The sequence below is a fragment of the Lathyrus oleraceus genome, chromosome 7, assembly GCF_024323335.1.
Source record: "Lathyrus oleraceus cultivar Zhongwan6 chromosome 7, CAAS_Psat_ZW6_1.0, whole genome shotgun sequence".
Lineage (NCBI taxonomy): Eukaryota > Viridiplantae > Streptophyta > Magnoliopsida > Fabales > Fabaceae > Lathyrus > Lathyrus oleraceus.
This window is the reverse complement of record NC_066585.1, coordinates 487,535,868-487,549,844: the sequence shown is the minus strand read 5'-3', so window position 1 is coordinate 487,549,844 and position 13,977 is coordinate 487,535,868. Positions and strand designations below refer to the sequence as shown.

The window sequence follows — 13,977 nt, the reverse complement described above, 5'->3', positions numbered from 1 at the left end:
GGTTTCTTGCAAAGGAGTAACGTGTGACGGTGAATCATCTTGGTAAATCTTAGGTGATAACAATTTGCAATTTGGATTCGATCAAGTGAAATCTTTGAAGAATTATGTTTCTTGCAAAGGAGTAACGTGAGGCGATGTATCAATTGGTATTGTTGGGTGATAATAATTCGTAATTTGGACATGATTGAGTGAAAGCTTTAAAGAAGGGGGTTTGTTACAAAGGAGTAGCGTGAAATGGTGGATCAAATTGGTATTATTGGGTGACTTGATGGAGTTCAGATCAAGATAAGAGAAAGTACTAGAATCAACATCAAACATATGGTTTGTGGGGTTGCATTGCTACATTTCCCTTGTAACCTATTTTTATAAAATAAGGTTAATTTTCATTATCTTAATTCTAGTTCGAATTGAGGGCAGACGTACCCATAGCGAGGCTGGTTGGGGAACTGCCTAAACAAATTCTTGTGTACTCTCTCTCTCTCTCTTTTACTTTTCATTTGCAAATTATTGAATTCCTCAATTGTGCGATCAATACGTTTGATTAAACTTTTTGATAACCTTTTGAAAAAGGTTTTGTTGAGTTGATTACAATCTATTAGATTGTGGTTGGATTTGCAAATCAATAAAATCATACTCCCCCTCTCCCATATTATAAGCAAATTTCACTTTTTAGATTCATTAAATAACTAATGTATCTGGTCTATATATAGACCAGATACATTAGTTATTTAATGAATCTAAAAAGTGAAATTTGCTTATAATATGGGACAGAGGGAGTACAAAATTCTAAACGAAATTGATTGCACACAAAATGTTCGATAATTTGTCTCAATTGTGTTTTTGTCACTGGAAATAGACTTTACTATAAGTGTAGCATTCAAGTGATCGTGGTTAAAAGTATTTTAATCAATTTATTTTAATCATCATAACTTGATTCTATATACGTATATCCGAGTTTTTCGATAGCGGTTCAGTTTAGGGTCACTTCCGCCAGCCGTTAAAATTTTCAAAACAATTTTTTTAAGCTTGTTTTTAACTTGGAATTTATTCACCCCCTTTAGATAAGTCACATTCGTCTAATATAAATATGTGATTTAATATTATTGACAACTGTACGAGAACCTATAGGGTCATACGTATAAAGTACTAATAGTGGAATGAACAATTAAATTATATAAGATTTATTTTATTTATGTGTTATGAATTTTTTTTTGCTATAAGACAATTATGAAATATAAATGAAGTGTTAGGGAAATATTTTGCTTTGCTACCTATAACATCCAACATAGTTATACTAGGGAGATATTTCGCTTTAAGACACTTATGAAGTATATATTGAGTGTTAGTGAGGATTCTCCAAAGCTGAGTGGTCAACGATGCCTTGTTAAAAACACTCATAGATCTGAACACAAGGCTCACCATATCCTTGGATTGACAAACCTTGTCCCATTTTTTCCGACATATGCCTTTATTATTATTCTCGTAACCCCACCAATAGTTTATAGGAATTCTATCCAATTATTGGGTAGCTTGAAGATGCTCATGCTATAAGTCGGAATGACTTGAACTATAGCTTTTATAAGGGTGGCTTACTTGCAAACGAAAGATGTTTTTCCTTCCAGACATTAACATGTTTTATAGTTCAGTCGACAACGAATTAAAAATCTCGTCTTTTGTTACAACCTATTTTGATAGGAAGATCCAAGTAATTTCCAATTTTCACGTATGTTATAATCCAATCGCTGAGTGTCGTGTTTCCTTTTGTAGAAAATAGTACCAAAATTTCCCCCAATAATTTAGGCTTTCCAACGTATCTCTTTACTTCATTTGTAATCAACATTGTTTGTTATTCCATCACTTTTGGACAATTTGGTGGCTGCCATCGTCAGTTGTCCATATTTTTTTTAATTTAAGCATACATCTGGATCTGTTTATGTTACACTTGCTTCTATTTTCAGAGCTATAAGATAACAACATAGAACAATGATCAGAAGCATAACAAAGAGGACGACTGTTAGGAAAAAAATTATATTTGTCAAGCCAGGTATTGGAGACAATGAATCTATCCAACCTTGCTTGAATACAAGTATCATGCCCATGTAAATTTGGACCGCTTATAGCCAATATCGTTCAAGTTACAACTTTCTATAGTATCATTAAATATGTTAGTTATTAGCCCATATAAATTTGGACTCTTTATAGCTAATATTGTTTGTTAGAACTTTCTATAATATCATTATGTTAGTTATTAACCCATGTAAATTTAGACTCTTTATACTTACAACTTTCTCTATGTGTACAGATGAAAATATAATTCATTTATGACATAGGACTAACATATTCCACACAAAGATTTAAAATTAAATTTAAATTCCAGAATTCAATTGTTTGAGGTAGGAACAGTCATATTTGTCTGTTTGTTTCTTGATAATCATTTTGTATTATTATAGTTTAATTAGAATAAATTAGGATTGAACTACAATTGGTTAAACCAATTTCCATTTTTTACATCATTCGTTAATTTTTAATTTTTTATACTTATTATTTATTTATCATATAATAGTTTAATTATGATTGAACTCCTTGAATCATATCTCATAGGTCTTTCAATCTAATTTTTAAAATATCTATCCTAACTTCCCAAGGATCTCTCATGATCACCTTCAGACGTATCTGTGATTAAAAAACATAGTTAGATGTAAAATAAAGATTTTTACAAAATTGAAAACAAGATCACCATCTCCAGAATAAAAAAAACAAAATTACCATCTCCAAAATAAAAAAAACAAAATTACCATCTCAAAACTATGTACCGCGAAAACAAGGATAAAAATGGAACCTAACCGCGCAACATAAAAAGTGGAAATATCCATTTGGGCGCGCAATGAAAAGAAATTTCGAGAAAAAAGAAAAAGAAAAAGAAAAAAAGTATCTCAGCCATCTCATCGATCCGCGACATCGTATACTCAAAAAAAGATCGTGACCGTCTATCATCGTGTCCTTATGGGAATACAATGTAACGGATAAAAGAGTTCCACGTCATCGATCCGCAACGAACATCACTAGCCAATAGAAACATGAAAACCATCTTATATATTAATCACACCGCTTCGTTTAACATCATAACTTCCTTCATCTGTTTATCAATTCCCAAATCGAAACCCTAACTTTTATCAAATTTCCAAGTTTCCCAATCCATTTCAATGGCGCCAAAGGGAGAGAAGAAGCCGGCGGAGAAGAAACCAGTGGAGGAGAAGAAGTCGACGGTTGCCGAGAAGACTCCCGCCGAGAAGAAGCCAAAGGCCGGGAAGAAGCTGCCTAAGGATGGCGGTGCCGCCGCCGGAGACAAGAAGAAGAAGAGAAACAAGAAGAGCGTGGAGACATACAAGATCTACATCTTCAAAGTTCTGAAGCAAGTTCACCCTGACATTGGTATCTCAAGCAAGGCCATGGGAATCATGAACAGTTTCATTAACGACATCTTCGAGAAGCTTGCTGCTGAATCTTCAAGACTTGCAAGGTACAACAAGAAGCCAACAATAACTTCAAGGGAAATTCAAACTGCGGTCAGGCTTGTTCTACCTGGTGAATTGGCCAAGCATGCTGTCTCCGAGGGTACAAAAGCTGTAACCAAGTTTACCAGTGCTTAAACATGCCGTTTGTTCATTGGGTTGTTATGTCCTTGTATCTGATTTTAGTTAGGTATATTAGTTTGTTGATTCTCTTTTCCTTTAAATTGAAGTTGTAATGAAGTGGATCTAGTTTGGTCATGTGTATTAAAATTGTAGAATCAATGATAATGTTAAACTTCAAAATTGGTTCGGTAAAACTACTATTTTTATTTTCTAGAAATACAATGTGTTATTATTTCTTCTACCGTTTTAATTCTTTTAACCGGTCCCAAAACTACCAATTAGACTATTTTCCTAGGACGCGTGCTTTGTTTTCAATTCGAATGTATGATAAACCTGGGAAGATAATTTTTTTCGTTAGGTTCAGAAGAATTGATGATTAAATGGGATAGTATAACCTCCGAGTCAACTAAACCAGGTTTCAAAAGGAGGGGGCGGTTCTACCCCTCTCCGCTCTGTTATCATAATGTCTCTGGATAAATTGTTTTTGGATACAATGTATGAGCTTCCTCCCCTATGTTCCAGAATTGATTATTAACTTCTATAGGACGAGACTAGTTGGTTTTATTCTTAGCCGACAGGTCTTCTTTGCCCAGAAGATTTTCTTTTAGTTGGCTTTCATGGTGTCACTGGTTCATACAAAGTAGAGACTTGGTACTCCTCTGAGCCATTATGCCTTAGATGCGAAAAGAACTCATTAAATAACAGGTTTTCTAGCAGTCTCAATGGTTCAATTCCTTGGAAGCTAGGTTTCCTTTTCACGTTTCTAAAGGAAAAGTGGCATGGCTGAAATTCTATGATGTTCCATTAGATAGGAAGGGAAAATTACCTTTTTTTTTTTAATGGAACATCACCTTTTTTTTTAGTTGTGTAACCTCTTCCGTAGCTGTGGCAAAACAGGCATTGTCCGATCCGTTTAAGCCTACATCATAATCATAAAAAAATGGGGTGAGGTAGGCAGGCATAGTTGAAGATGAATGTCTAAAACCTATGCATGCCCCGCAAATAAGTGAATGTGGGGTTGGAAAAATCTGCATGCATTACACCTTTTGAGTTTAAAAATACAAATTTTATATTAATATTCGTACCCGCAAAAGCCCGCGACAAAAACAGAATGTGACAGGACAAACACACATTAAAGGATGATGGTCTAAACTTTTGACCCATCCCGCACCATAGTGCGGACAAAGTGGACATGCCTAACGGGCAGACTCGTTTTGTCACCCCTTCTCTTTAGATAGACTATTATAGAAGATGGGTCAACCACGACACACATATTTATAAATGTAAATGTCTCATATATTGCTCATATGTATAATAGAATATTAATTAAAATCTATATATTTTTCAACATTGCCACCTCCACCAGTTTTCTAAAACCTCCGTAACACCATCAATTTTGGTTAAGACATTTTCTTTATAGTTATTTATTCATCACCTAAATGAATATTTTCAATTGAATGAAGAATATTTTCAATTGAATGAAGAACATTTTTTTTTGTTTTTATTATTTTCTTTTTCAACTTCAAATTGTTCGTGACATAAATCAAGTTATTCATCTTTGTTTGTGTAATCTATTTCTTCTCTTTACATGTCCTTTTCAGACTATTGACTAACAAAATTACAAATCCAACATCGTCTCTTATCAATTCATCCATCAAACATAATTGAAACAACCATTTTTCTTCCACTCCTTTTTATAATCCTCGAGCATAACATTATTGTCCTTCACAAATTTATTCAAAAGTTGTTCTCTTATATCATGATAGGAAGAAGGTTTATAACTAATTCTATACTTCTCAATCAACTCACATTTTTGCAAACTCTTCATTTTTAATATAATTAAAAAGAAATGCACTTATAAAATAATATTGCTACATGTTCATCAATTTTTTCTTTCAAGTCCTTTTTTACTATTTGACTAATTATTTTTTAAACTCTAGTAGAGGAACAAACAACAAACCTCCCTTTCGTTTGAGATGTAGCAATTTTTATTTCTTGAGTTTTCACCTCACAAACATCTTGTTTAATGTCTGTACTTGTCAAAAAGTACAGGTGTGCGTGACATCCATACACATGTAGAGGATACTCAAAGATCTTAGTAGCTTTATAACGGTTAGGACTTGCTCGCAGCGGGAAGGGGGCCTAGTACGACAATGTTATGGTGTTTTTAGTGATAAAAGATGTTAGTTCACGTGAGGTGGGATACTGTATTATGCGATATACTAGTTAAGTTATGGTATATCATTTACTCTCTAAGGATCATATATTTATAAAGGCTCTTGATCCTAATGTTTATGAGACTCTAAAATATGGTAACCATCCCCCATTGTCGCATCTCGAAAAATACGATCCTTCACGAGACGCTCGTGCGCTCGCGGAAAAAGATTTGAGCAGAGTCTCTACCGAACTTTATTTATTCTAATGAAGAAAAGGAAAAATATCGATAAAACCCTTGAAAAAAAAAGAAGATGTTTGTCACAACCATATTTTGGTCCAGGAGTCGATTATGCAAGGAAAATATATTAGCACCCCTCATGTCCGTTGTGTTCAATGAAAATCTGATAGTTAAACTTGCGATTGAATGTTAGCTTATATTAATTATTTTTCTTCGAATGATGAAAAGTGAAAAATAAAAGAAAAAAGGTCGTATTTCGTGTCTCATTTGCCGGAATATGTATTATAAGTAGAACTATCCAGGGGATGAAATTTCCGTAAGTTCACCAAGTTTGCATGAGACACAAGTGAGTCGGCCGTTAAACACATCGATCGACACCAAACTGAAGCAAGCGATATAGCAAATAATGAGAATTTGAAGATGAGATTCTTTCCAAAATCTTTGACAAAAAACGTCTTTACATGGTTCAAGAAACTTCCTCCTCATTCCATACATAATTGGAACCAATTGGAGAGAGTATTCAATGAGCAGTTTTATATGGGACAATCGAAGATTAGTCTCAAAGAATAAGCTAGTGTAAGACGCAAAACGCCTAAGTCAATCGATGATTACCTAAATAGGTTCATGATTTTAAAGGCAATGTGCTTTACCCGGGTGCTTAAACATGAGTTGGTCGAATTGGCCGCTGGGGGTCTAGACTATTCTATTAGAAAGAAATTGGATACCTAATATTTGAGAGATATGACTCAGCTGACTGACAGGGTTCGACAGGTCGATTGCCTGAAGGTTGAGAAGGCCAAAACGAGTAAGTTTCATAAAAAAGAGAAGGTTGCATATATAGAGGCATTTGAGAGAGACCAGGAATATGATGTAGGATACGAGGAGGTCAGAGAGACCGACACAAACATGGCTGAACTCAATCTAGGTTTTCCCTACGTTTGTAAATGATTGAAATTGTCTGACAGAAAGAATCCGGTCGAACCATAAAATAACAAGTTTGTCGCCAAAATGTACACCTTCGACGTAAGTAAGTGCGACATGATTTTTGAACTCTTAGTTGTTGATGGACAAATCATAGTCCCTAAGTGACAAAAAATGACACCTTTAGAGCAACGTAAGAAAATATGGTTTTTTAAGTTTCATAACTTTCTGGATCATAAAACCTCTCATTGTGTCCTTTTTAGGGATTTGGTGCAAGGGGCGCCAAACGAGGGAAGGCTAAAGTTTGCTGATAAGACTAAAGTCCAAATGCAAGCGGATTTTGATCCTATGCTAATAAAAAATGCCAACTATGCTGAACCACTCAAATGTTTAATGGTCGAGGCTACTGATAGCCCTAACGTAGAAATGATGGTTTCTGAGTCGAGTTATGTTGAGAAAGTCAATGCGGTTTACCCCACTGCTGAGGAGGAGCTTGTCGACTTCCTCAACATATATAAGTTGAAAGGCTCAAAAATGATGATGGCCCCCTTGTGCAACACTTTGTTCGATAGAAAGGCTACTGAAGGCCTTGAAAAAACTAAGCCCTAACCTTCTAGGGGGGAAATGTCCCCAATCGAGGCCAAACTTTGATTTCAACAAAAGGGGTGTCCCCTATAAGACACAGAATATGGCCATAGGCCATAAAAAAGTTCGACCCAAGACCTATGCGTCTCAGTCGAAGGATCTAGGGGGAAGTGGATACACCCCCACAATAAAACATACACCAAACTAAACGAATGGAGATGTGCTAACTCTAAACCCGACTTGGAAACACCAAAATAACCCTCAGGCTACCAAGAACCATCCTTATAATTGGATTATAAGGGAACAAATCCCATAACTCGAGCACAATGATGAAGGTATCAACGCAAAAAAGAAGGCGTTCTGAGAGGTGCAAAGTTCTAGTAGCAACCAAACCCAGAATTGAGCAACAAGATGGACAAAAGGCCAACCAAAGAAAGAGTCTTTCCCTCACCATCACCTGTTAAACCCAAGGTCGAATTGGCAAAAAGGCTAGTGAAGGAGAGGGTGAACCCACCCATACCATCTGATAAAGAAGAGGGGAAAGACGAAGATTGGGAGATGATATCAAAAAATTTCTCAAAATAAGAGGGCGAATTTGTTGTCTTTGTAACGTGGTATAATGTTGCTAGTCGAATATGACGTGGTGACTGAAGTGACAGACACAGAAGATGAGTTTTCTGCAGAGGAAATGGATGAGCACAAGCCAATATATTATTATGTGATGAATAATGGATGTGTCGAAGAGCATACTCTCGTTTTTGAGAAATCAGATCTAGGGATGAAGAGCCATTTAAAACCACTTTTCATCAAAGCAAAAGTTGATAATTATGGTGTTAACAAAGTCATGGTCGATATTGGCGCATCAGTTAACTTGATGCCACATTCCCTGTTGATGAATATAGAAAAATTTGACAACGACCCAAGGCCTCATACCATTGTACTTTCCAATTTAGAAGGCAATACTGGCCATTTCCTAGGGGCAATTTAGGTAGATCTAGCTGTCGAAACCACATTTGGACCAACCTTGTTCATGGTCATTCCTTCCAAAGCTAATTATATCTTGTTTCTAGGAAGGGAATGTATACATGGTGTTGGTGTTGTCCCCTCATCTTTACATCAAAGAATATCAATATGGAGGGAAGACAACATTGTCGAGAACATGGAAGCAGACCAAAGCTACTCCTTGGCAGACGTGAACCATGTTAATAGAAGAACTTTTGATAAAAACCTGACAAACATAGCGCCATGCTCACCAAAGGACTAAGGATTCAGACCTCAAGAGAATGTGTTCCATTCAGTGAGGTTTCACCCCAACCATGGTTTCATGTGGGAGAGAGAAGTTTGGGGAGAATAACCCTTTATGGATGATGAAGTAACCCCAACAGGATGTGGCGACGACGACACTTACTATGTATGAGTCGAGTGCTTGGACTAGGATTACGACCAATGTGGTCGAGAATTAAGCAAAAAATGGCCTAAGAGGCCAAGTTACAAAATGAAATGGCCAGAAAGTTCCAGAGATATAACCGAGTCAAATGCATGGAATCGAATTGCGACCTACCTGACCGACAAACAAGAAAAGATGGCCCAATAAGCTAAGTTACATCATGAATTGGCTGGTGAAGCCAACATTTTGAGAGTTTTAGAATACACGCTCGACTAGAGGCTCAATTGCATCTATAATGATGAGCATTTGGGCTTTGAAAAAGACCTAATGACTTCGACTGAAAAAATCCAAACACAAAATTCTTTGGAAACAATCAACCTAGGGGATGGATCGATAAAGATGCCTACAAATATCAGCGCCAAGATAGATCCAAGTTTAAAGAACTAGATGATACAACTATTGAAAAACTACAAAGATTTCTTCGCACAAGAGTATGACGAAATGCCAAATCTTAGTCGATAATTGATGGAGTTGAAGTTTCCCATTAAGTCGGGAAAGAACCCCGTGAAGCAGTTGCCAAAGAGATTTGTTCTAACAGTCATGTCAAAGATAAAAGAAGAAATGGAAAGACGACTCAAAAGCAAATTCATCAGGACAACCAGGTATGTCGAATGACTTGCTAATATAGTTCTTCGTCATTAAAAAGAATGATGCATAAATTTTAGAGATTTGAACAAAGCTATCCCTAAAGATGAATATTCCATACCGATCGCGGATAAAATATGATGTGTCCTTTTTTAAAGTTGATGCTCAAATATTTTAAAAAATACCTTTTTCAAAGAATTTGATTATTTCTATGAACTCGAACTTGTGTTTTTCCCTTTGTTCCCACCTTTGTTTCCGACTAGATGTTAGAGACAAGGAAGAAGGCTGACAAGTCTTAACCAATTCAAAAACAAATACTGTATATAATTTTTTAAAATATTTTTTGCTTCATATATTAATGAATATTTGTATTATTAACTTTGTGATTCAATAATTACTTAAGTATTTTAAATATTTATTTTTGCGCAAGCTCGTGTCGTGTTAATTTCAAAATCTTATAAAAACAAATATTTTATTATTTAAATTGTTTAATTTTAAATATAACACTTAAATTTCAATAATAAATTACATATATTATTTATTATATTTTTCTAACTCTTAATATATCAATATTATCTATAATAAACTCTTACAGTGTCGAGTATTAGCCCAATTGTTGTGAACATTAAAATCAATCTATTTATTTATTTAACAGCATTTAAATTTAAAAGAAAGTTAAAAGAGCTCTTTATACTTAACTAAAAATCTAAATTTGTAGGCGCCGTGTGAAAAGCATTTTTTATATTTTTTATAAGCCAGTGAAAAGCAATTAAATTTTCTTACATCATTGAATTAGTACGAAATCATGACCGCTGTCTGTGAATTAAAAGTAACGGCTTATAGAGCTCCACGTCATCGATCCGCTAATAACATCAGTAGCCAATGGTAACACGAGAACACTCTCTCTATATAAAACATCACCACTTCAGATATTATTCATTCACAGTTTTTCGATCTGCATCTTTACATCTTATTTCAATTTTCAGTTTTCAAATTCCCAAACAGAAATGGCACCAAAAGGAGAGAAGAAGCCAGCGGAGAAGAAACCCGTGGAGGAGAAGAAGTCCACCATAGCAGAGAAGGCTCCTGCCGAGAAGAAGCCAAAGGCCGGAAAGAAGCTGCCTAAGGACGGTGGTGCCGCCGCCGGAGACAAGAAGAAGAAGAGAAACAAGAAGAGCGTGGAGACATACAAGATCTACATCTTCAAAGTTCTGAAACAAGTTCACCCTGACATTGGTATCTCAAGCAAGGCCATGGGTATCATGAACAGTTTCATCAACGACATTTTCGAGAAGCTTGCTGCTGAGTCTTCAAGACTTGCAAGGTACAACAAGAAGCCAACAATCACTTCAAGGGAAATTCAGACCGCGGTCAGGCTTGTTCTGCCCGGAGAATTGGCCAAGCATGCCGTCTCTGAGGGTACCAAGGCTGTGACTAAGTTCACAAGCTCTTAAACTCAATATCTAGGTTTTTTCTGGGTCGCTATGTAGGCACCGTTATACCTTTCTAGTGTTGTAATCTGCTAATGGGATCGCGCTGATCCTTTTATTGTGTATGAACTTATCTTATTATTCTTAACATGATTAATGGTATTGGGCTTCAAAATTGTTTTTATTGTTCAACTGTTTGTATTAACTTAAGCTTGCATACCCTTCTTCAACATATGTCCACACCCACTAATTCGTAAGCAGTAAGCTTAATAGATTATAAATATGGTCAGTTTAGGTTTTGAATCAAGTCTTTTTACTAAACAAAGCAGGCGTTAGTAAGATGCATCATAGTTTAAAATTCAGAAGTTCGTGTCAATGTTAGTTTGGTTGACTTGATATTTTTTGTTTAGTGTTAATGTTATTGATTTGGTGTTTTCTTTCACACTTTAGAATCTAACAAACCTTGTTAATTTGTTGATCTGTTAATACATTTGTTTTATTAAAAAAATTAAGAGTGAACGAAGAATTCTTGGCTAAGGGGGTCAAATCTGCTTCTTGGTGTTATAAACGGTTGGAAATGAAACTTTTTAGCAATGAGATTATGAATTCCAACTTTGTATAATTACTTAGGCTTTGGTTTTGAGTAGAAAGAGAAAGAGTATAGAGAGAGAAAATAGAAAAGAAATCCATGTATTGATTAGTTTAAAAAAATAGAAGAGAATTATTGATATAATGAAATGAAAGTTCAATTTTTAGTACAACTTAAATTTTTTATTGTTTTCTCACTTGACATTAATACTAATTTGAATAATGCATTGATAAGAATAATTTGATAAAATTATTATTCTAAGAATAACTGTGATGCGTTTTTTCCTCTTCTCGTGTTGTTTTAGTGAAGGCTTTGATACCGCTCTAAACGCAGCATAAAAAATTCCCTTCACATTCTGCAATTGTATTATGAATAACCTAGTTTCTGGAAAAGCTTTGATAAAACATCAATTACTAAAGAAATAATGAAGATTGTTTTTTTCTTCAATGAAACAACTCATGTATATAAGCCAAAATATCACCGCATTCAATGACAATCCATTTGAGAGAGACAACCAACGTTTTCTACATTGAACATGAAACAGAACAACAGTTAATTAAATATCTCGATAGTAAATTTTTATTGTAATAGAATGATGAGATAATTACTTGAATTTATTATATTTCTAGGTGATATGATCCTGAGTGTAATATCCCAAATTAAGTCCTAAGATTAGTCGAACCATCTCGCATTCTGTTGCATTTTTGCATTTAACTAATTACCAACAAGTTCTTGTAGTTGTTTGATTTTTGCAGGAATTATCGCGTGGTGCACTCTTTAGCTTATGAAGGGCAAAATGGTCATTTGTTTACAGCCGGCCGTCAAGTTTGAATTTTGAGCTGTAATCGGGAACTTTGGTTTGTTTGATCTGATTGGGATATTTTAATCGGAAATGGTGTCGGAAGCGAAGTTAGTCGGATAACCATATTACATTGTACCGTCATTTTATTTTAAATTAATTTTATTTAATTCTATTTTATATTTCATTTCATTTTAAAAAAATAGATCATCTCATTTTAAGTTTATTTCATTTTAAAATAACTAATCCCGTTTTAAGTTTTCATTTCATTTTAGATAACTTCATTTTAAAAAAAAAAATATAACTTTATTTCATAGTTTTATTTTAATTCTATTTCCAATTTTAAACAAACAGCATATGCAATGCAGTGGTTGTCATTTTGTTTTGCATAATCATAATAATAATTTTCTACAAAATTAAGGAATTTTTATTAATTCTTTACACAAAAATAATAATACATAAAATTACAAAAATAATACAGTACATTTTCTACAAAAAGAATCATAAAATTCTTAAGTTACTAAACTTTCCGATGTCTATTCGCTCCGATTCTCCGACTTTTCCGACATATCTTCAAACCTGCAAAATGAGCAAAACAAGTAAATTGAATCGGTTAATTTGACACCCTCAGAGATATCATCATCGGGTGTCCGGTTCGCGACCTCGGCCAGAACAGGGCAGATGTTTGTTCTTATCGAAAGGCACCGAAAGATGAAGAGGAAAATTGCATTTTTAGATTGTTTGGCCAAAAAGAGATTATACAGAAAAGAGCTTATTTGAAAAGCCGGTTTGAGAGGAAAATTGCATTTTGAGATTGCTTGGCCAAAAAGAGATTATACAGAAAAGAGCTTATTTGAAAAGCCGGTTTGAGAGGAAAATTGCATTTTGAGATTGCTTGGCCAAAAAGAGATTATACAGAAAAGAGCTTATTTGAAAAGCCGGTTTGAGAAGTGATTTTTCTCAGGAGGACGGTTTGCCCCAAATGGGACCTTAACTCCAATCGTCCTATGGAAAAACACAATTCCAACAAAAGTCCAACAAGCTGAAATAGTTCAAACAAAACCAATTCAGAAACCGGTTCAGAAAAACAGTTCAGAAAGCCAGTCCATCGAACCGGTTAATCCACTGGATCCGTTCAACAATCCAAGCAATAGTATTTTTCCGAAAAAAAGCAAGCAAATCTAATTTTTTTTAGAAAACCACACAAGATCCTGTCAAACTCAGCACCAATATCTCCTGAAAAAGAGGCGTTAAGTTCGCAACGGCATCGCAAAAAATCGTCCAGGCCCATCAAACGGAAGTATAAGAGTTTCATATGGTTCTTCAAAAAAAGTGGGATCGAAGAGAAGAACTCGCCGCAGCGGCTCAACAACAACAGAGGTTCAGAGGAGCCTCCACTCCTTCATCATCACCTCAGATCACAAACGGAGAAAGAAAAAGAAGCAAACCTTGAGAATAACGATCCGACGGCGCAAGTAGGAGTGAAGGCTCAGTAACTCTTCTGAGTTCATTATCATCATCACACGAAAGAGAAGAGGATCCGAACGGAAACGACGCCAAACCCAACAAAGGAAAGCCATCGAACCGTCAC

The 13,977-nt window shown here is 35.1% G+C and overlaps 1 protein-coding gene across 1 annotated transcript; it reads left to right on the top strand.

Moving 5' to 3' along the window:
- The first annotated feature begins 3,113 nt into the window (after positions 1–3,113).
- Positions 3,114–11,190, top strand: LOC127106061 (probable histone H2B.1). The gene is made up of 2 exons (XM_051043339.1): positions 3,114–3,642; positions 10,589–11,190. The coding sequence occupies exons 1-2, from the start codon at positions 3,204–3,206 to the stop codon at positions 11,020–11,022; spliced, it is 873 nt and encodes a 290-aa protein (XP_050899296.1). The 5' UTR covers positions 3,114–3,203; the 3' UTR covers positions 11,023–11,190.
- The last annotated feature ends 2,787 nt before the right edge of the window (positions 11,191–13,977 follow it).

What these genes read in the sequence shown, in the direction of transcription:
- LOC127106061 (XM_051043339.1), top strand. Translation starts at nt 3,204, where the DNA reads ATGGCGCCAAAGGGAGAGAAGAAGCCGGCGGAGAAGAAACCAGTGGAG. An exon ending in AGCTGTAACCAAGTTTACCA is followed by an intron (nt 3,643 to 10,588) that starts GTGCTTAAACAT and finishes TGGCACCAAAAG; the next exon opens with GAGAGAAGAAGCCAGCGGAG.